Genomic DNA, 20,514 nt, shown 5'->3' with positions numbered 1-20,514 from the left:
ACTCGTTTACATTCAAGAAAATATGGCGCATAAAGATTTCGCTGGATCGTAAATTAGGCAACCTTCCGTTCCCATAAATCATTTTAAAAAAACCGGAAAAAAACGACCGACTAATTTCCTGCAGTAAAATATCCCAATGAAGTTCATTCCTTGCATATAACGCTTATATTTTTAGCAATAAATTCGGTATAATAAATTCGGTATAGATTAAAGACCTTTTTGTAAAATGATATAAAATTGTTTAGCGGCGTTTCAGGGTGTTATAATAAAGATCGTAGAGATCCATCATTTTTGAGAAATGACTGTTTCGTATTACTGTTCAATTAGCACTCTGTCGGTTCACCGTTCAAACGGTGGCATATGTAAAGCATATTAAGAGTAGAACTTTTTTATTAGAACGAAATTCATGGGAATCGCGCCCCACTCGTAGAAAACAAATACCAGGCTGTAATAAATGACGCCGTCTGCCGCGCGGACGAGACATTTTTTCATCGAACTCCCACGGAAACGAGTTACATTTTCCTGTATTCCACAATCCAGGCGTTTCCCCGCGACGACGATCCAGATGTCGTCTAAAAACGACCCCACGCGCGTACATTCTCTTTTTTTTTCTACGGGGCTCCTGGCTACCGAATATAGAAGCTCCATTCAAAATAACATCATTAAAATACTATTTCGGTAGGAGCCGGGGCTTCACAATTGTGCTTCGGACTCCGAGCATATGCTGACATTGCGATTCCTAGTAGTACTGAAAACGACCTAGTTCGTCGTGTCTATTTGTAGAAGTGCTGCAATAACAATTTTATTTAGGTCTATCAATGGTTATTGTACTACTTTGCTCTTCGCCGTGCAGCCGTAAAAGGTAAAAATACCTCGGGTCCTACGCTCGTTAAATATGGCGCAGTTTTACGAAGAATAATGGCAAATATTGCCCAGGTAAAACAGGTCTAGATCAGTCGTCGGTGGACTGGGGATTTTTATGCGTAAAACGAAGCGTCTGCCTCCATTGATAGCAATGAGAACGAAAGCTATTCGTTCCTGTAATAATGTTCGTCCATTTACTATTTTCACATTTATTACTGTTTCCAATTGTAAAGTCATAAATTTTGTCAGAAATACACAATATTCGCAGCCTATTAATCGCTTTGATCTTTATGAAATAGAAGAAATAATTCATTTGTAATTGCAGTAAATTATTTTTTTATTTAATCTAGAAGAATGTATAAATTAGTGAATAATTTGAAGCGATTCGTTGGATAAATTAATAAAGCTTGCTACAAGAACAATTTTCCCTTAGTATTCAATATTAATATGTCTTACAATAATTCCTTCCAAGAAGATAGAAGATATTTTAAGGCGTTAATAAAATTTACAATATTGTAATTTAACCATAAAACAACTCAACAGATGATTTTTTAAAACAATTTTTACATTATCAAATCTATGTGTACATATAAAACGTTTAAAAATTACTCGTATAATTATGACGTGTGTAATCGTTCAGAAAAAAGTCGAAATTTCGGTCAAAAAGGAGGGCTGAATTACGGAGATAAAATCTCATCGACTGCGAAGGGTTAATCCGTTTAGCGAAGATCGTGGTTCGGTGAAAAAACGAGTCGTGTGAAACGAAATTAATTTCAGACACCTGGCGCGGCCAAGACCGAACGGGGCCGAGAAGAAATCGATTAGTGGAGACCTAGGAAGCGTTGGGGCCCCAGGTCTCCTTGCGGAGCGGAAGCGAAGATTTCAAGATTCGGGGATAGCGTTTCCTTCCTGTCGGATCTCATGGTGGGTGCGAGGGCTGCAGGTGGATCCCAAGATCGAGCCGCAAAAGTAGAGGGTGGGCGTTCCAAATTTAGACTCGCCTCTTGATCTTCCTCAAGAGGTTTGTGGTCAAGCGAACCACTCGAACGCTCTCTCAGCCTCCGGAGGTTAATGAGGAGGTCGCGACATCTGACCGAACGCCTTCCGTTATGACAGCTAGCGGGAATATTTATGGGAAATCGTGGGCCTGGGAATCGGACAGAGCCGGACGATGAGAATTTTCATGGGTGACTGACAGCCTGTTTCGATAAACTTTTCTTTCCTTTCGACTTAACTTCAATTTAACTCAAGTTAACTTCAACTCAACTTTTCTACAATTCTTGTTTATAATTATACAGGCATTAGCAGGCTCTCGACATTTTTACAATATTATTCTTAATTGGAGGATGTGAGAGCTAAACAGATTTTTAGTTACTCCTTTTTTGTATGATGTGAACAAGATGATAACTGTGTGATGGGGTTTGTTGAATTTTTAGGGTGTTCCTACTGTTTCTGGTTTAACCTAAAGCGTAAGGTTTAGGTTTACTCTTTGCACTCGACTAACCACTAAAATTATTCTATCACGTCCTAAGATAATTCTTATAACAATGAAGTTCAAGTTTAAAAAATTGTTAAGTCGTGAAACTGATGGTATGAGTGACAAGAACCAATTTCGTATGCATAAATTAATTATTATATTATTATTAAGTGCACTTCGTTCATAGATTAGAATGTACTATGAACCAGGAAAATTGTTTCAGATTTATAGATAAAATGACTTCGAGTGCACAGGATTTATGTGAATATTCTTTTAACAAAATACTCCTTTTCCACTCAGACACCTATTTTTATTCAATTTTCTTTCATGTCTTAATACATTGTACTTTTTAAATAAGCATCATAGTATTGTACGTAAAGATTGGTTACGAAATCGAGGGTTCATTGTCGTGTTGAAATTATGTCATTTCTATTTTCTTACCTTTTTTTAAAGCAGCGTGACATATTTGACAATGTATTAGAATCACATTGCTCCTGGAGAAGGCATGGAAAATTCATAAATGAAAGTTATTCACTAAAAATTCTCTATAATGAAAATAGTCACTTCGGTAACCCTTATTTACGCAGGAACTTTTTTATTAACACAGCAATTTATGCAACTATTATATGTAAAAAACGAAGTATTAAAGCTTAGAATAGATAAAAATTACTACCAAATCTGTACAGTCGAGTTTATTTCCGAGGAATCGGAACAGGGCAGGTATAACGAGCATCGACTGTGGATCGCGATCGCCGGAAGAGGGGCGATAAGTTAAAAACAAAATTCAAGGCCGCGGCCTGTTTTATTGTGGAAGCCGGGGCTACCCTCCACGGAACTTCCGAGTCCAGAGCTTGCAGATGCAGCGGAGCAAGAAGGGGCCCCCGGGGCCTCTTACTTCTCGGCCCTCTTGTAACTCGGGGGGTCCTCCATGGCTACGCAATAATATACCAGTCCCAGGGACAAAGCTGCAGTTTAACGTAGCACATTATGCATTTACTGATGGTAGGTACCCCAAATAAAACCATAAAGTACCCAGTTTTAAGGGGAGGTCCTATCCATTTTCCCTGAATGTAACGGACTCGACCGAATGAAACCGACAAGAAACTGCTTCGCGTGCTACTTCGTTCGTCTCGGCAAATTTCGGAACCAAAATTTATCAAATCCAAAAACTCGATAGGTAAATAAGACAGTTCAAATTTTCGTTTAAAATTTCTTTTAATATCATTTACTTAGGATTCGTTCGACGTCTGATATTACGCGAGCTTTTTAAGGGGGTGGATATTGGATGACGAAGAGGTAGCTTTTATTACGAACTGTATAGCATGATAGCGAAATATATGACTTCTAAAAGATACTTTGAAGATGTATGAAAATATTTTCTAATATTTCTTGAGAAGGTTGTAACTATTATTCTTGTTTTATTTCTTATTTCATTTTTAAGGGCTAATGTGAACAATCTTATATTCCCTTTAAAATTCTTGAGCATGAAGAAGTAAAAGAATTGCTCTTTTCTTCTAAATTGAAACAAAATTTGTAAAGTCATTTAAGAAACAAAAATTGTCTCGTCTCATCAGCGAAATTATTAAATTATTATCAACGTATCTCTGAGTAAATGTATTCAATGTATTATATCTATTGTACAAAAGGAAGTAAATTTTAACTTTGGTTTTAGTTATGTTAATTAAACGATATTGAAGTCTCAGGAATTTTTGACGTTGACATTGGGCACTTAACTCAAATTAGGTCTAGCGTGGGTCGTTGGGGTTCATTTCCCCCATATTCGGGGGGTGGAAAAATCAGAATTCCTATGAAGTGTTCCAAAGGAATCTACTCGACGTCCAAGCAGTCAACGATCGCAATAAACATCCGTTTCGATAATGATCGCGTGTTCGAGGGCCGAAATTCGCGAACCACGTCCGAGTTCCGTATATTTCGCCGCGCTGTTAATCTTTGATCGATCATTTTGAAGGGCGATCCGAAGTGGGACATGAAAGAGCGTGAAACAAGAGCGGCGAACCCGTTCGGTCCCCACGTGATTTCATGCTTTATACGGACCGGTGCGCTGCGGCCCGGTTGATCCGATCGTGGCTGGATCTTGATTTCTCAATCGCGGAGGCCCCCGCGCTAGATCGGCCGTGGATCGTGCATCTGGCACGCATGCGCCGCTGGCATAATGCGAAATGAGGGCCGGTGTCGACACGGAAGTCCCCGTGGACCGCAGGGGCACACAGCTGGTCGCGAGAACCGATTTATCGCGGAACTATCGCGAGACACATTGTGACGCAATGACGCGTCGCACGATCGTTCACGGTAACCACGAACGGCACGGAGATTGAGAGTCTTGAAATAGTGACACGCGGCATCGGCGGCTAATTAAACGAAAATTTGACTCGTGCTGAGGCTGCTTGTACCCTTTTACCCGTCACACTCTTCTCGAAAAATACTTTAAGGCTAAGCTTTTAATTTGTTAAAGTTAATTAAGCGCCAACTAGGTAGTAAGCCTAACTAGTATGTTCTGTTAAAGTAAGCTGGTTGGATTAACTCAATTTTTATTAATTTTTATATCAACAATGTTCCAACACCCTTGCGAAAATAATATATGACTGTGCTGATAATTAACCCTTTGCACACGAAGCCATTTTAACTCGAAATTTAAAATATTTTCTCTGATTCACAGTATTTTTATTTCGTATAACTTAGTGTACTTTATACATACGACATTGAATTTTATAGCTCATTTAACAGTTTTTCAATATAAGCGAATTCGATGATGGTAAAATTATTTTGAAACTCGACGTAAGAATATTTGATAGCATCTCAAAGTCGCCTCTCGAGTACAAAGGATTAGTCTAAATTATCTCTATCTATTGACTCGATAGAATTGTATGCTGGAGAGAAAGTTGTATAGATAAGAATAAACTTGATAGCAGAACAAAATATAATAAATATTACAACGAGTCATAAATAACTTTCAAATTCAGGTAGTAGAAATCTGTTTATTCATATCTTCCTACTATAACTCATCAGAGCAAACGAATTTTTGCTTGCACTAAATAAATAAGGATTCTAAATAAATAAAAGTATACATAACAAAATAAACATACTAAAGGTCTGGTAAAGGAACGAAAATTATTTATAACTCGACGTAGTAAAAGGAAAAGAAATACAGAAAATGTAAGAAAAAGAAGAAATTATGCAATACAGAAGAATGATTACCGTGAGCATAAAATGCATAAAATGCAACGTTCGACAAGAATTAGAACAGTGGAAAGTGTAGAAGCAAACGCTGACTGTAGCTTTGTCGGTTGCGATTCTAGAACCTATTTACACCGTCTTGGGTCATTGGTTAAAGCTAAAAAACGACCGGGATTTTTAAATATTGGAAGGATTAGATGCCGAGGGTAATAAAAATTGGCCCGAGTGAACAATGCCGTATAGAAGACTATGAAAAATAGGTAACGGATTTGATATTATCTAGGATTACAAGAAGGATAGCGCAAACAATAAGTACACAGTTTAGTGTGTATCTTCGCCGGTCGTTACCTGACCAGGTATCGTGCTCTCTCAGCTAGGCTCAATGTTGTTTATAAAACCTAGCCACGCGAGAACGTTATCGACATTGATCTGGGTGACATGAGCAAGAAATAGTTCTCCTGAGATTTCAAATTCCGTGAGTAGAAGAATTCTCTATAATTTGAATAAATCGTGGAATCTTCAAATTCATTTAATATCTCCATTTTATATGTCCATTTAATATTTCCATTTAATATCTCCATTAAATATTTCCATTTAATATCACCATTTAATATCACCATTTAATATTCCCATTAAATATCTCCAATTTTGTTATTTTACTTAATTATTTTAATCAAAATTACATATGAAATCAATTGTCTAGTTATATCACATATTTCATTGATCCTCGCAGTGCTAAACATTAGCAGAAAATTTATATTTTCCACTTCCGTTCTTTTGAATTGCCGTATCACAGTTTTAAAGATTAAAGACTCCCCTTTACAATAATCCCTTGAAACTTGGTGTACGATATTTTTTTACTGTTCCATGCAACAGGAAACCCTTCATTGTGTATGTTTTATTAGCATAAAGCTGATGGTACACCCTTCCATCGAAAGCTCAATAAAACGACCAAAAAGAATCGTGCATCGAGTTTTAGGGTGTCGTTGTAAAGGGAAGGCTGCAATCTTTGACTTTATGGCAGATTTAGTCGTCGAACAAGTTTCTACTAGCTTTTAGAGAAATTAACAGCGTTTTATAGAAAAATGTGTCTTCAATTTCGTTTCTCGAGATCTCAATCTCAAAAATGAAATTATCTGAGCCATTTTCAAATAATTGTTTTTTCTACTTCAGAATTTTTATATAGTCCCCAAATATTTAGAATTTCTTTATTTTATCGAAAACTGTCGTTAATTTCGTTTCGAGACGATGCCGTTGCAGCACAGCAATGATCGATCAAACCGACGTGTCTGGGACGCCGTCCAGACGTCGCATTAATTTCCATCGATCCGCAAAGATATTTCCGTATCTGTCCCAGAATCGTGGATCGCAACTGACAGCAAAGTGAAATAAATCAACGGGTCAAAGGGACCGTTTACGTAGTATAAAGTTGGAACGGTGGAAAACGGCCGTAGGCGACGGCTACGGTCCCCTTGAAAGTAAAAGTTTTCCGGTGCAATAATCGCGGGTCGTAAAGGTTTATCTGTTTATTGCGGCCGCCATTGCCTCTTGGAATAGGCTGTAACTGATTTCGTCAACGAAACAAATGTCCGTCGTTTATTGTCTCGCGTCTACATGCTTGTCTCGTTCGTAAAACGCTCCTCTCCGATCCCCGGTAAGACGCTTACCGTCTTCGACCGTCTCTCATCTTTTTTTTTTATTTTATAGTTTTACGCATTTATTGACAAGGCGTTACTGCCGGGAAGCGTGCCGCGCGTCATCGGTTATATACCCTCTGGTCAGTGATTTTTCCTTAAGCGCTAAGTAACTATTGCTCGCTCGTCTTACAAATGGAGCAACCCGGAACCATAATAAACGACGAACTGCCCCGATTTTAACACGTGTTTCCTCTTAGCGATTCTTTTCGCTCGTCGGTCCCAGTTTTTCTCACAAGCTGGATTTTTCCAGAATTTTCTAGCGCAATTTTCTTGTAGAGTGTTAAGTTGTAATAGTTGTATGTTTACCGTTTCAATACCGAACAAATTCTCTACTATGCGAAAAAAAAAAGACAGAAGATTTATCGTGTACAATCATTTTTAAAGTGCATCGATTTTATCGCAATTTATGTGTACTTTATTTACTTCATCTGCTTTAAAAGTTTGATGAAAATTAAGACAGCATAATTCTTTTCTTTTTTGTTAATATATTAATGTAGGCTGTAAATCTAAAGAGTCTATTATAATAAATAATTTACAGCTTTCTATGTTGTATTAGGAAAGAATTGTAGGAATATTTCACTAAATATATATAAAATACAATATCAAAAAATATGGAAAGGACTAACATGTTATAAAAATTACAGTGCATATACATGAATATCAAATAGCATGTTCCAATGATTCTTCGATTGCTTTATGATTCTACTTAACCCTTTCAGTACCGTCGAATTAATATAGCTCATTCCACATACTATTTCATAAATACCACATTGTAACAACTAAGTATATATAAACAACATAATCAATATACAAAAAGACTAAATTCACCGCAATGCACCTCATCGACTTTACAAAAAGGCAGACTAGAAAGTCTTACACACGAACATAAAAATTGCATTGTGAAAAGCGCGTTTGCCCATTCAACGATCCCAGAAAATGCTCTAACATGGAAAAACGTAGCCAATACACGGAAAAGTCGCTCTCGACGCATCGCTTTATCAATTTTCTAAAAACCCAGAAAGACGCAAACGATCGTCGACAGTGGTAGAAAACTGCGCTACAAAGGCAGCTATGATCGCGAAACGGCCTCGCAAAAAAAGAAATCGGCAGTTGCACGCAGTCGGCAATTCGATATCGCGTTTTCCCATGGCGTCGCCTCTATAAAACAGCGTGCACGCCGCGCGAAAGAAAGAGTTCATTGATGAGACCGTCGGCCGGAGAACAGTGCCGCGCCGGCCCAAGTAAACAGTATTTAACGTTTCAGAAGAATTCCCACACAGGGTGCCCTCTCTCGCACCCCCGCCGCCCCCCCCCCCCCCTATCGTCGTCGCTCGTATGCATCCGATGCATCGTTGCGCGCGCCAGCCACACTTATGACGCTCGTACACACACGTCCGGCCGCCCGGCACACGGTATTCCGCTCTCTCTCTCTCTCTCTCCCCCTCTCTCTCGCCCTTCTCTATTCTTTCTGTTGCACGAACGAGATCCTCCGCCGCCGTTTGCCTTTGCCGTGCCGCTGCGCGTTGCTGGGAGTTGGGATTGTTGGGGTTTCATCGTGGCAATCGCACCGACAACATCGTCTTTGCGGTACTTGAACTTTTTACGCCACCGAGGATCGTGAGGAGCGCTCCTTTTTTAACCCCTTAGCGGGGCACACTGGTGCACGCGGCGCGTCCCCGACAGTGGAAGACTCTGATTGGCGCCGCGGAAATTTTTATTTTTTTAGGGAGCTTTTCGAGCACAGACATCGCACTGTTTCTGTAAATGATTGCAAGTTGAAGGGCGGCTTTATTTTCTTCCATACAGGGGATTTTATGAATTCGAGTGTTGTATTTATGATTTGGGTGTGACAGACTATAGAATGTGATAGACCATCGATTTTTAGTTTATAAAGACACACTTTAGAGACGGAAGCGATCGGAACAATTTTTCTGCATCGATATATTTAACCTGTTGCAATTTTCCTCTTGTTTGAATGTTCGCCAACTCGTTACTCTTAATGACTTGCGCAAAGTGCGCTAATTCCTGCACAAACAGAAAGCGTCGATTATTCCGGTTTATTTAAAAATAATTACTAGTTTCTCTGTAATTTACATCTGTATAGGTTCAACCTTAAAAAGTGTAAATCTGAAGAAATAAAATACAAAACACTGTTTGCTATTTGCAGAAGTGAAAAATAATTAAAAGAGTCTAAATAAAATTAAAACATCTACAATTTGCACGGTAAAATTCTACAGCGAGACGGAACAAAGCAACCCTCACAAATCTCAGTGCATCAAAGAGCCCATATTAATTTAATAAAGTCTAATTAACGAACTGGAATATGAACAACGGCCGGCCGTGTCGTTCCCCGAAAAGATGCTCCGATTGTTCAGCGTCTTTATTAAATGGCCGCGTACAAAACGAGCTTTATACCGTCGCGTAATAAAAAAGAAAGGAGTGAATCAAAACGCGAAAACGCGTACGAAAAGAGTAGACTCAAATTTCGAGGAGACTCTGTCGCCTTGTCCCGAGGACGGGCGTGAATTCCCACACATCAACAGGTCTCAGGAGGACCTCCCACCCCATGGGCAACCGAGAGAGAGAGAGAGAGACAGAGAGAGAGCCCCACTCCACTGCCACGATTCAACCCCCCACTCCGACCGCGGCGAGTGCATCGGCATGCGGTCTTCGAAATCGAAAACGTCAAACAGTTACCCTCCACACCCCAAGCGGGACGTCGCCGGTAGCGGCGATCATCCCCAACCCTCAGTGTTTCACGATAGTCTTCGACGGAATCGTTCCAATATAGTATACCTCTCGCCAGTCTCGAGGATACACGCGTCCGATCGTTTGTTGTGTGATTACGGTTAAGTGCGAAGAACGTTGAATAGACTGTGTTGACAGTCCTTTTTGGAAAATTGCTGGAAGTGTTCTTTTAATCGGTGCACCAATGGTGGATTATTATAATTACAAAATGTCGGGGAGCGAGGACGAGCCGGAGTCTCATATGCAGTCAGGGATGACAAAGGCCGAGTTGCGAAGGGTAACCATGATTTAATTTCTTACCCTTTTCTCTCAATCGCAAAAGGTTTCGAAGCAATTCGTTGATTGTTGTTGTAGTTTAATGTTAATGTGTGTTTGAAGAGACTTTAAAAGTTTTTAAAGGTTGTCAGAAATTGAATATTTTTAGAGATCTAAGAATTATGATGAGTAGAGTGAGGATTTTACGCATTTACCATAGCTGTGTATGCATAAAACCATAATTTGTTCATATCATAATGGAGGATAGGTTTTATTCAGATTTAATATTGCGTCGCTTTCGTTAAATGTTTCATTCACTGAATACGTTATTAAAGAATATATTACCAAGAATATCATCATATCAAAAATTTAATTGCTTCAACTTGTCTACAAAAATTAGAATTTATATAAAATTTTTTATATACATGCAATCACTTTTGGAGTAAATGGTCAACGTAGATAAAATCATCTTCTTATATACAAATAAAGTGAGAGCAAATTGCCTAAAAGATTCCTTGTGATAGTAAACAATTTTATTGATGCATAAATTACTCTTGTTAGAAAAATTTCCACGAAAATTTCTAATTTCCTGACGCTAATTACTATTTGTCGCTAAAAGAACTTCTACAACACCTTTATATGGAAATACGATCACCAAAATCGTCACCGATGCCATTAATGTTCTCGTTTTAGTATTATTACCAATAATATCTAAAATAATTCCCAAAATCATCGCACTCGTTTCGAGAGATCTTCGACCTCGACGAAATCGCTTCTCAAATTACAAACCAAAGAAACCACGATCACTCAACAGCACTCGACACGTAACTTGGACGAAAACGGTATCACAATGAAACAAATCAGATCCTCAATAACATCGAATTCCCCTCCTTACACCTTCCTGCTCTCGCACGAACCGCTTTATCGCTCCCACGTGCTATCGCGTGGAACCAATTGTAGCACACTCGATCCGATAACGTGCTATGATCTATCCAAGCCCGGTCCCCGGTGTTGCGTATCGATCTCTGAATCTCCTAATTCGCTAATTGCAGAGCAACAAGCCGATCATGGAGAAGCGTCGCCGCGCGCGGATCAATCAGTGCCTGGACGAGCTGAAGAGCCTGATCCTGGAGGCAATGAAAAAAGACGTGAGTATCGAATCCAGGGATTTACTATGGGGCGGCAATCGTCGGAGGCCCGGTTATCGGCGACCGCCGGGTGGTCGTGGCCGATGACAGTGATTTCGCGCGATCGATCGATCGATCCGGGCCGTAGATGTCGGCCGCAGATAGGGCGGTCTCTCACGCGGCCTGCGGTTTTAATCTGTTAATCGCGTGACACGGTGAAACGGGCCGACACAACGGAATTTCTCTTGACGAGGAACGCGACATCGGCAAAGCTCCCGGGCCGATAGCGCACGAGACCGCGCCGGCGTACGCGTGATCCAGAACGTGGCGCTCGTGTGCGAGCCACGTTCTCGCCGGCTAGCCGGCCGAATCCGTGGCCGCCGCGGACGTGACCGATCTCCCAAGACTTATCTCTCCCGTGACGTTATCCCCCGGTTAACCGGTGATAACGCGGGAATATGTAAAGCCTCGCCACCACCCCGAGCCGCGAATATTTTCGTCACGTCCTTGATAATTCCTCGATCGAGATCAACGCCGAAGTCGCTCGATCGATCATTCGGGATTTGGACGTCAGATGAGGTTTTCCAGTTGCAACGATCGTTCGCATTTTTTACCGGTTCGTACGGTGATCGGTTTTGATTAGGTCGGATCAGGCTATCATTTTAGGCGTATCACGAGGATCTAAATTTAACTTCGAAAAGAAGAGGAAACGATTGTACAGAAATCTATCCGCTAGATAATTATCATTCTACTGGATTACGTCAAGGTTATTTTAACGATAACGATTGAACGCATTATTTAATAATATCGCTTGCATTAATTAAAAGACTATTCTATATGATAATTTGTTGAAAGCAGTACTCTCGAGTCTTTTCAACTTCCTCAAATGTTTCTGCTATTTTACACCCGAACCACAGATTATTGCCACGAGATCCGCGATCTAATAATTAGAATAGTAATTATATAAAGAGTATAAAAAAGGTAGTTGCCGGACTGCAAAATAGAGCGGAGAATAATCTCGTCGCAAAAGCAGAAGATTCTATATATATCCGGTGGAAATGGCACTTTCGAGTATCGTCGCCTGTATCTTCCGGTTAATTGAACCAGGCGAATGGTTTTTAGCCGCGGATATAATTGTGGCCGAGGGGATAGGGAAGCGTGTCGTTGGGTAATTGGCAATTTTGTTGCGTGGAAATTCTATTCGAAAAAGCGATCGAGTGGAATGCGCTCCTGCACGCTGGTTCGCCACTCCGTTCGGGACTGAAGTGCCATTGTCGGGGATTCCGGCGGAGGTTACGTGTTGGCAAGAGAGGAGGGCCTCTCCGCCATCCGTTCCCACGGCAAGGCATCTAAAACACTAAAACAAAACCCCGTCCAACTCCTGCTACCGGAGTCCCAATTCTACAGCCGAAAACAAATCATGTCACGCGGGCGGACGGCGGCGGTGCACGAGAATGGAAAAAAGGCGACGGCCTGATCAAACAGTTCTAGCCAACATCCGCAGCCCGAGCTCATCCTATCAGTTTAATTAGAAGATCGACTCTTGACCTTTATACCGAGAGCTCCGAAACAATCTGCCGCGGTTACTGCGCATGCCTTAGCTGACCATTGTGACTTTAACCAATTCGCACCGTTGCCGGCCCCTAATAGGACTATCGTAATGGATTCCGGGCATCTCGTTACTGCAAAATTGACGTCTTCGTTTTTCGACTACGATCTGTCGACGTTCGCCAGAAATCGATGGTTTCGAAGACGTATCAGTGTTGGATCGAACGTACGATTTTTGTGGGTAGAAGGCAGTGTTTACTGATAATTTATTTAATTTTGCACAATGTTAGTAGGAAAATATGAATTTTTAATAGTCTCTTTACATCCGTGAAAATACTAAGGAGAAGATTCAATTATATAAATAATAATTTCAATAATATGCATTTGATTGGTTCTAGGACTATTTTATTACAATCTCTACTTTCGCTAAATAATATGAATAGTAAACACGGGTAACTTTAAATGATCTATTCTTTCTGCTTCGAAAACAATGTCTATATAAATCTCCCAATTAAGAAATCCAATTAGGGATACAGCAGGGATTGAATTATGTTTTCTAAGACATCTTTAGTACTGTACGCATAAACTGATAAGACGCAGGAAGCAGTATTTTTTCGAGTAGTTTCCAACATCATCCGCGAGATTTTCTCGCAGCAGGATAGAAGACCCCGCTCGTGTAACACGATCCGTCGAGATTGATTTCTCAGACAGGAATATAACGAGAGCTAGCCGCTCTCACCGTTCTCTTCTCCTCGTCCAGATGACTTCCGCTACCTGCTCGCTCCAGTGTCCGTCCCGCGTTCGCCCATACGAAACGCCCCCCGCGTTCGTGGGAACCTCGAAATAATTATTACCGAGGAGAAAAAAAAAAAAGAGAATCTCATCTCGGGTTACAGACTCCCTTTGTTGACCGTATCATCTTTAAGGATCCGAGGCATCGCGAGGACCACGGTGATCGGCAAAAAAATCGGAGGACGGACGCCTCCGCGTCCTTTCGTTGATCCTTTAGCAGGTGTCGGTCCTTCCAATTCTCAGTGTCGTGTTCGCGTTACGGGAAATTCGATTTCCGCGTCGGTTCTCCTCTTTTTGAAATTTTCGCCTCGTCCGCCCGGACTTTCGGCACCTTTCTCACCGTAAGCCTAATCTTCTTTTATCGATGAAAATCGACCCGATCGTAGAATCTTTTATTCCGTATTTCGTTTTCACACGGTATTTAATTGTTTTTGCGGTTAATGCGAATAGGTAGCGAATAAGTGGTAATTCATTTCTTGGAAAATTGGAAGTGTAGAATATTATTTTATCATTATTTTTTGAATGTTGGAGGCATGGTGTAAATTATAACAGAGGAAGAAATTATTAATTAAAATATCTTTTTTGAGAGGAGTGTAAAAATTAGTCTTTTATATAAATTCAAGCTATAGTGAAGAATATAACATAGTGGAAAAATAAACAATTAAAATGAGCTACTTCTCTGAAAATTGAGAGGTTGGTGCAAATTATAAGACGATAGGAAAAGAATAATTTATAAACCTCTCCTCTAGCGACGAAAATTATTTTCAAATGAGATTCTTCACTTTCCTCTTGAAAATAGAACAACATAAAGACCATATCATTTTGCAAAAAACAATATAAAAATATATACAGTATACTGCAATTCGCCTCCATTCACGATTTTCAAAATAGAAATTATTTCCTCGAGTCGGTCATTAAACCACTTTAAAGAATAAAACGGACGTTCACAATAGAAAATTGCTACCTGCTGGATAAACATTGTTAGGGCTCAGTTAGCGATTTTTAAGTCAGTATATCTTTTTCGGGAGCACGTTTAGAGGGGAGCCAAGGGTCCTGGAGTGGCTGAATGGTCCTGTGTAACCGATCCCTTCTTCGACTCCCACGCTTATTTCGCCGGTGACCGCTAGTTTACCATAAAAATGCGAGCACCATCCTCTGATCCAGGGTGAGGAGGAGGACCGTGTCGTAGAAAGGACACAATAGAATCTCGAGCTCGTAGAAGCTGCATCGGTATTGAGTTATTGATCTCTAAAAGGCTAGTGGGAATCCGAAGAATACTGAAAGGGCTAGCTGGTTCTGGTCCGAAAAAATGTTTCGGTATGCCTCTCGAGGATCTAACGGGTTCCCACGATACGGGGGACTCCTCTGTGCTCGCCGTAACAGCCCCCGTTTCACCGGACCGTCGCCGCCGCGCCTGTCGTTCAGCGACGCTTTTAATTCGTACGAGCGCGCGCCGGGTTTTTAGCAATTTTATCGAGCGGCATATTTGCATATACATAGAAATTAATGAGAATAAAACCGCTCCGACGGAATGTAACACCGGCAGCCTCGGGGGAACTACGAAATTGCCCGCGCCTAGCTACCGGAGTTAGCACTCTGTTATTAAGGTAACAGGTCGTATCGAGGCAATTACGTGGGCGTTACCTAGGCGTCACAGATTTCTTGGCTGAGCGATCGGTAATCGCTCCCGTACCCGTGTCCCGAGGGTACAGCGGCGATTATTGGTCTCCGAACAGGCCGGGAACGATGTTTCCCTCTTCTGGAATCGTTGCCAGTTGCTTTCGGTAGATAAAGCAGCTCCCTGCAACGCCACCGTTGCCCTAACAGCGGCTGACCTTATCGATCGTCCGAAAGGGTTGCTTTTACCCTCGGGATCCGTCCGTTCGAACTCGTGGAAAATCTTTTTAGAATTCACTATTCCATTCGCGCGATTGATATAGTTTAAGAATAAATTATTTCTCGGTTATATAAATATTCTAACCGTTTCTGTTTCTATTGCAGCCCACCAGGCATTCGAAGCTCGAGAAGGCCGATATCCTCGAGATGACGGTGAAGCATTTACAGGCGGTACAGCGTCAGCAATTGAGCACGGCGGTCGCTACCGATCCGGCGGTGTTAACGAAATTCCGCACCGGGTTTACAGAATGTGCTAGCGAAGTATCGCGGTACGTCAGCCACCTCGAGAACGTCGACCCCGTTGTCAAGCAACGACTGGTATCACATTTGAACAATTGCGTCAGTAATCTGCAGCAAATGACGCCCTTCTTCAGCCGCTACATGCCCTACATGCCGGAGCGGCTCTACTCGGAGCTGAAGGTCGGTTTCCACAGCGATTTCCAGAATGGCGACGAGAACAATAACGGAAGCGCCAGGATACAGATACCGAACGGTGTTCAGCTGATACCGAGCCGTCTGCCGACCGGCGAGCTGGCCCTTCTGGTGCCGCAATCGGCTGCCATATCCGCAAACTTTCCCTTCTTTCCACCGGCCACGGACTCGTCGTCGAAGATCGGCCAGTCGTCCGCTTTCACCGCGGTGCACAGGCCCCAGAGCCCGTTGCTGAGTCCCTCCACGTCCACGTCCAGCTTCGGAGAGGAGAGCCATCAGTCGGAACTCTACCCCCAAGCACACTCGCCCAATCATCAGCCTCGGTTCAAGATACCCGAGCAGAGCCCGGCCTCCTCGAAGAGTTTCACGTCGTCCCCGGATACTCAGAAGCCGCAAATCAGCTCGACCAGCGACAGCAAGTCGCCGGTGCCCGTCTTCATGGAGCCTAAGGTTGACGGAACGTATTCGACGAGAAAGGACCTCGTCACGGACTCGTCGGACGTATCGAACGGCGTCGGGATCGTCGCGAATTTACGACAGCCGCTGTCGGTGATCACCGATAAGACCTACAATCTATCCAGCCCGGTGGCCACCGCCAGGAGGGAAGCCATCAAGAGGCACCACGACGGACTTCTAGTAATCTCCGATAAAAGACCTAGGTACCAAGAATCGATCAGCTCCACCGTTCCCATGGATTCTTCTAATGGCGCGCCAAAATCCGGGGACGATCAACCGCTGCCCGTAGAGGATTTGTCGGAGCGACCGACTTGCTCGACTAATAGAAATTCTAATCCTAATCCTCTAAAATTTGCTGCGGTGGCCGGCCCTTCGGGCGCGAACGCCGATATGTGGAGACCCTGGTGATTCCCGGGATTGTCTTCACGGTTTTCGCTCCGTCGGAACCTAGCGCCGTGAACGCCGGACCTAGGTCGCTTAGTACAAATAATTACGTTAGCGAAGCATTCGACTGTGACAAGTATCCTAAGATGACGTATTGAGCTACGTTGTGCCTTACGAATGGCGAAGATTCGTCGGTTTCGTTCGAGAGTCTAACTTCCTTGGCGAGAATTCCTTTTTCATCGCGAAGAACGTTCCGTTTTAACCCTTTGCCGTAACGTTTTCTTACGACTTACAAGAATTGTTAATTAATTACAACTTCTTCGTTCGCAATGATATTTTAGAAGAAAAAAGAAAATTTATATTTATCGCGTGTCTACGTCTACTTGAATGTTGAAATATTGCTGACGAGGGAATAGAATTTGATTTGGAACGAAACGATTCACATACGTGAGAGTCTGAAGTTGTAGTACGGCAAGGGGTTAATGGTTAATATTTTTGTTTAACAATGATTTCATTTTTTAGTTAGTATATTGAGGTCACGAGCGACAAAGTATTTCTATTTTAGTTTATAGCGGAAATTTAAATTTCCATTTTTATACTATTTTAAACGCTAGCTAAGAACACAGTTTATCTAGATTCAGATAACCCTTTGTATTTGGGGTCTGTCGTGACCCCGATATGCCAATTACTTCCAAAAAATCGTTGCGGCAGTTAAGGGTTAAAATACAGTTGACGAATTTCTTCGACAATTTTGTTTCAATTGTGCCAATTGTGCCGCATAGATTTTTAAAAACCTTGAAACGGGATTCGGCAAAAGATTTTGTTTTTAATTAGAAAAAATGTATGTCGCTCTTGACTTGAACTATACCTGCGTTAGGCTAATTATAATATCCAGTGCAGACAGGCGAGTTGTCTTATGTGGGCATTTTTAATAGATTGAAAGATCGAATTCTTCGAGGTATATAGTTTCTTTTACATTTTAATTATTACCGACGTTAGGATGTGAAATGAATAATTTTATTTAGTAGTTAGTCGTATATCGTGCGTGATAGAACTCGCTGTCTGCATCGGATCACCAAGACTTGTTATATTTATTGCCACAGTTAGGCATTTTACACGTAAGTTTAGAAAATTAATTCGCGCGATTGACACTTTACCTACCGGATTGTTAATAGGACTTTAGGATTGTTATTAGGACTTTCAATTGTTCTTCTGTAACAGAAAAGAGATAACAATGTCTCTGTAACCCTTTGCATTCAAAGCTATAAACGCTAAAAATACTACTTTCGTTTCGTTAAAAGTTTTTACTATTTATCAAATACAAAATCTAATTTATAACAAGCGAATCTAACAATATCGAAATTATTTTGCTTCACGACATGCAAAGGGTTAAGAATAATTTCTTTAGAGAAACGCAGCAAATGTTAAAGGCTTATATATTGCTAAAGACATCATTTTGTATCGATCTTTATTATCTGCATAATTAAATTCTATTTTTTGTAACTTTGTGTAATTCTAATGATACCGATACGACGGCATTCGTTCTAAAAGGGTTAAAAGTAAACCCAATAAAAATGATCTAACCGATGCAGCTAACAGAATGCGAGTAAAACTGTTATCCAAAATTTCCCGAGGAATCGGCTGCGAATCAGCGACTTTCTAGAACTATTAAACCGCCGATAGGTAACGTGTCAAATTAATTGTTAAAAAGACGGATTAGGTGTTAAGAAGAAACCCGTGAATGCAAACGCACAAACTCTGTATTCCTAGTATCCGAAGACTTGCAAGCTTTAACGTTGTGAATAATCTATGTAAATAAACGTGGACCCTATTTAATTTCTATGATAATACATAAGAATTTTATAAGCATGATGTTTTCGTCAATGAAAGGGCCGATCGCGAAATGGATCGCAAGCCCCGGCCTGTCGTAATTTAAGCCTGTTTGTGATAATGTTAAATAAAGAAAATGGAGCGTATCCGACGACGTAAGCACGATTAATTTTCATTTGATCTCACCGGCGTCCGATGATCTTCCTCGAAAAGAGGAGAACAAGGAAAGGAAAGAGAGAAAAGACAAAGAAACGAGAGTCCGGCGGCGCAAAAAAAAAAACTAAAAAGAAAAAGAACACCGTGAAAGAAAAACGAGGTGTCTATCGATATGTCCCGTGGCCTCGTAAAGGACTCAGCAATTTCCCCGGGTGGAAAAAGCCGTCCGGGGGCGGCTTTATCCTTTTAAGAAGCGTTAAACGCGCTCCGATTCATAAACTGGAACTTATTCTTTCCCTTTTTGCCGATAAAGGAGTAAAAAGGCGCGGCGAATGAGAATTTCAACCACCTGTTACACCGCAAAACCACCCCCTTTCTCATCGGCTGAATGCTTAAACTGATTTATCGACAGACACCGGTGAAATTTCGCCGTCGGTGCCCTTAGCGTTATATTCCGAGGAGCAGATTTCTTCGGGCAACGGTCGCCGAAATTCTTAATTTCGGCGCTGATTTATCGGCGGAAAAAAAAGGAACGCCCGGAAATCGTCCCTCGGGGCCATACCCGGCGCACGGTTGCAAACCCCTCCGCGATCCTCCATCGCCTCTTTTAACGGAGCGCGGCCTCGCTACTATTATTTCTGGCCGCTCTCCTTTTTTTCCTCTCTCTCTCTCTCTCTCCCCCTCACGCGCGTTCGATTCGCTCGGAAAACGTGGCCATTTTTAAAAAAAGAAAAGTCTCGGCATTTTTTTCACCGGCACTAGTTCGAGCGGGGCATGAGAGATGGCGGCACTATTGTATCGGGAACGCGAAACGACGACAGGCAACCTTTTAGCGAATGGTTTTGCAGAATTGCTTCTTTACGACTGCTCCTCCACGGATCTTACTGTTTTTTTTTTTTTATTTTAATACTGTTTGACGTTTGATCGTTCGCGCTTGTTTCGTTTCTTTCTCGCTGTTTTTTTTTTTTGATCCGGTGAACGGGCGAAGCGAAACGGAGAATAATCGGCGAAGGTAAATGCACGGTAAAAATAACCGTGGGGGATGATTACTCTTTGCTGGAGGTACGGAAAGCACCGTCGATATGTTACGCGGAATATTTTCCCGGGGTCGGGAAATATCTTGGTGTTTAGCCGTTAACAACTAACAATAATAAAAGAACTGTCTGAATAGCTTTTTCCATTGAAAAAGTTACGATTACACGGATTTTTTTTAATGGACCCATATTTTCTCATTCCGCCCGCACCGCAAAGTGCATCAAAGCAAATTCAGTCCACGCGCGCGCCATGTTTTTTTTATTTAGATGGGATCAATAAACTGTTCCGATTTTGGGGGGACTCACCTTTTATGCATTCAGAGTAGGATCCCATTTGTACCGGTCGGGCCGGGCAGTGTCTAACGGCCTGATTTGTGGGACACATTTACGCATATACGCCGTTTCCGAAATTACGGTCTAATGGCGGAAAAAATTGTACAGCAGAACGGACTTACACAAATTTTAATTACCGAACGTTTATACAACGGTGTATATAAACCCCTCCACTATTCAATTTGTACAACGTTGAAGTTTCTCTGTTGTTTATCCTTTTTTATTTCGGCTTTTTTTCCCCACCCCTCCCCCCGAACCGGGCGTCTCCATTTTTTATTAACCTTGCGCGC

The 20,514-nt window shown here is 41.6% G+C and overlaps 1 protein-coding gene across 2 annotated transcripts; it reads left to right on the top strand.

Annotated features, from left to right (window-relative positions):
- The first annotated feature begins 5,998 nt into the window (after nt 1–5,998).
- Nucleotides 5,999–18,781, top strand: Dpn (bHLH protein deadpan). Of its 2 annotated transcripts, none has more exons than XM_078197313.1 (3): nt 5,999–6,011; nt 11,289–11,384; nt 15,705–18,781. In XM_078197313.1, the coding sequence occupies exons 2-3, from the start codon at nt 11,304–11,306 to the stop codon at nt 16,893–16,895; spliced, it is 1,272 nt and encodes a 423-aa protein (XP_078053439.1). In that variant the 5' UTR covers nt 5,999–6,011; nt 11,289–11,303; the 3' UTR covers nt 16,896–18,781. The 2 variants fall into 2 exon arrangements, with proteins under 2 accessions (XP_078053439.1, XP_078053438.1); XM_078197312.1 differs by lacking the exon at nt 5,999–6,011 and adding an exon at nt 10,166–10,258.
- The last annotated feature ends 1,733 nt before the right edge of the window (nt 18,782–20,514 follow it).

This window comes from Augochlora pura, chromosome 3 (genome assembly GCF_028453695.1).
Source record: "Augochlora pura isolate Apur16 chromosome 3, APUR_v2.2.1, whole genome shotgun sequence".
In the NCBI taxonomy this organism is placed as follows: domain Eukaryota; kingdom Metazoa; phylum Arthropoda; class Insecta; order Hymenoptera; family Halictidae; genus Augochlora; species Augochlora pura.
Note: the sequence above shows the minus strand (reverse complement) of the source record. Positions and strands in the feature narration are given on the sequence as shown.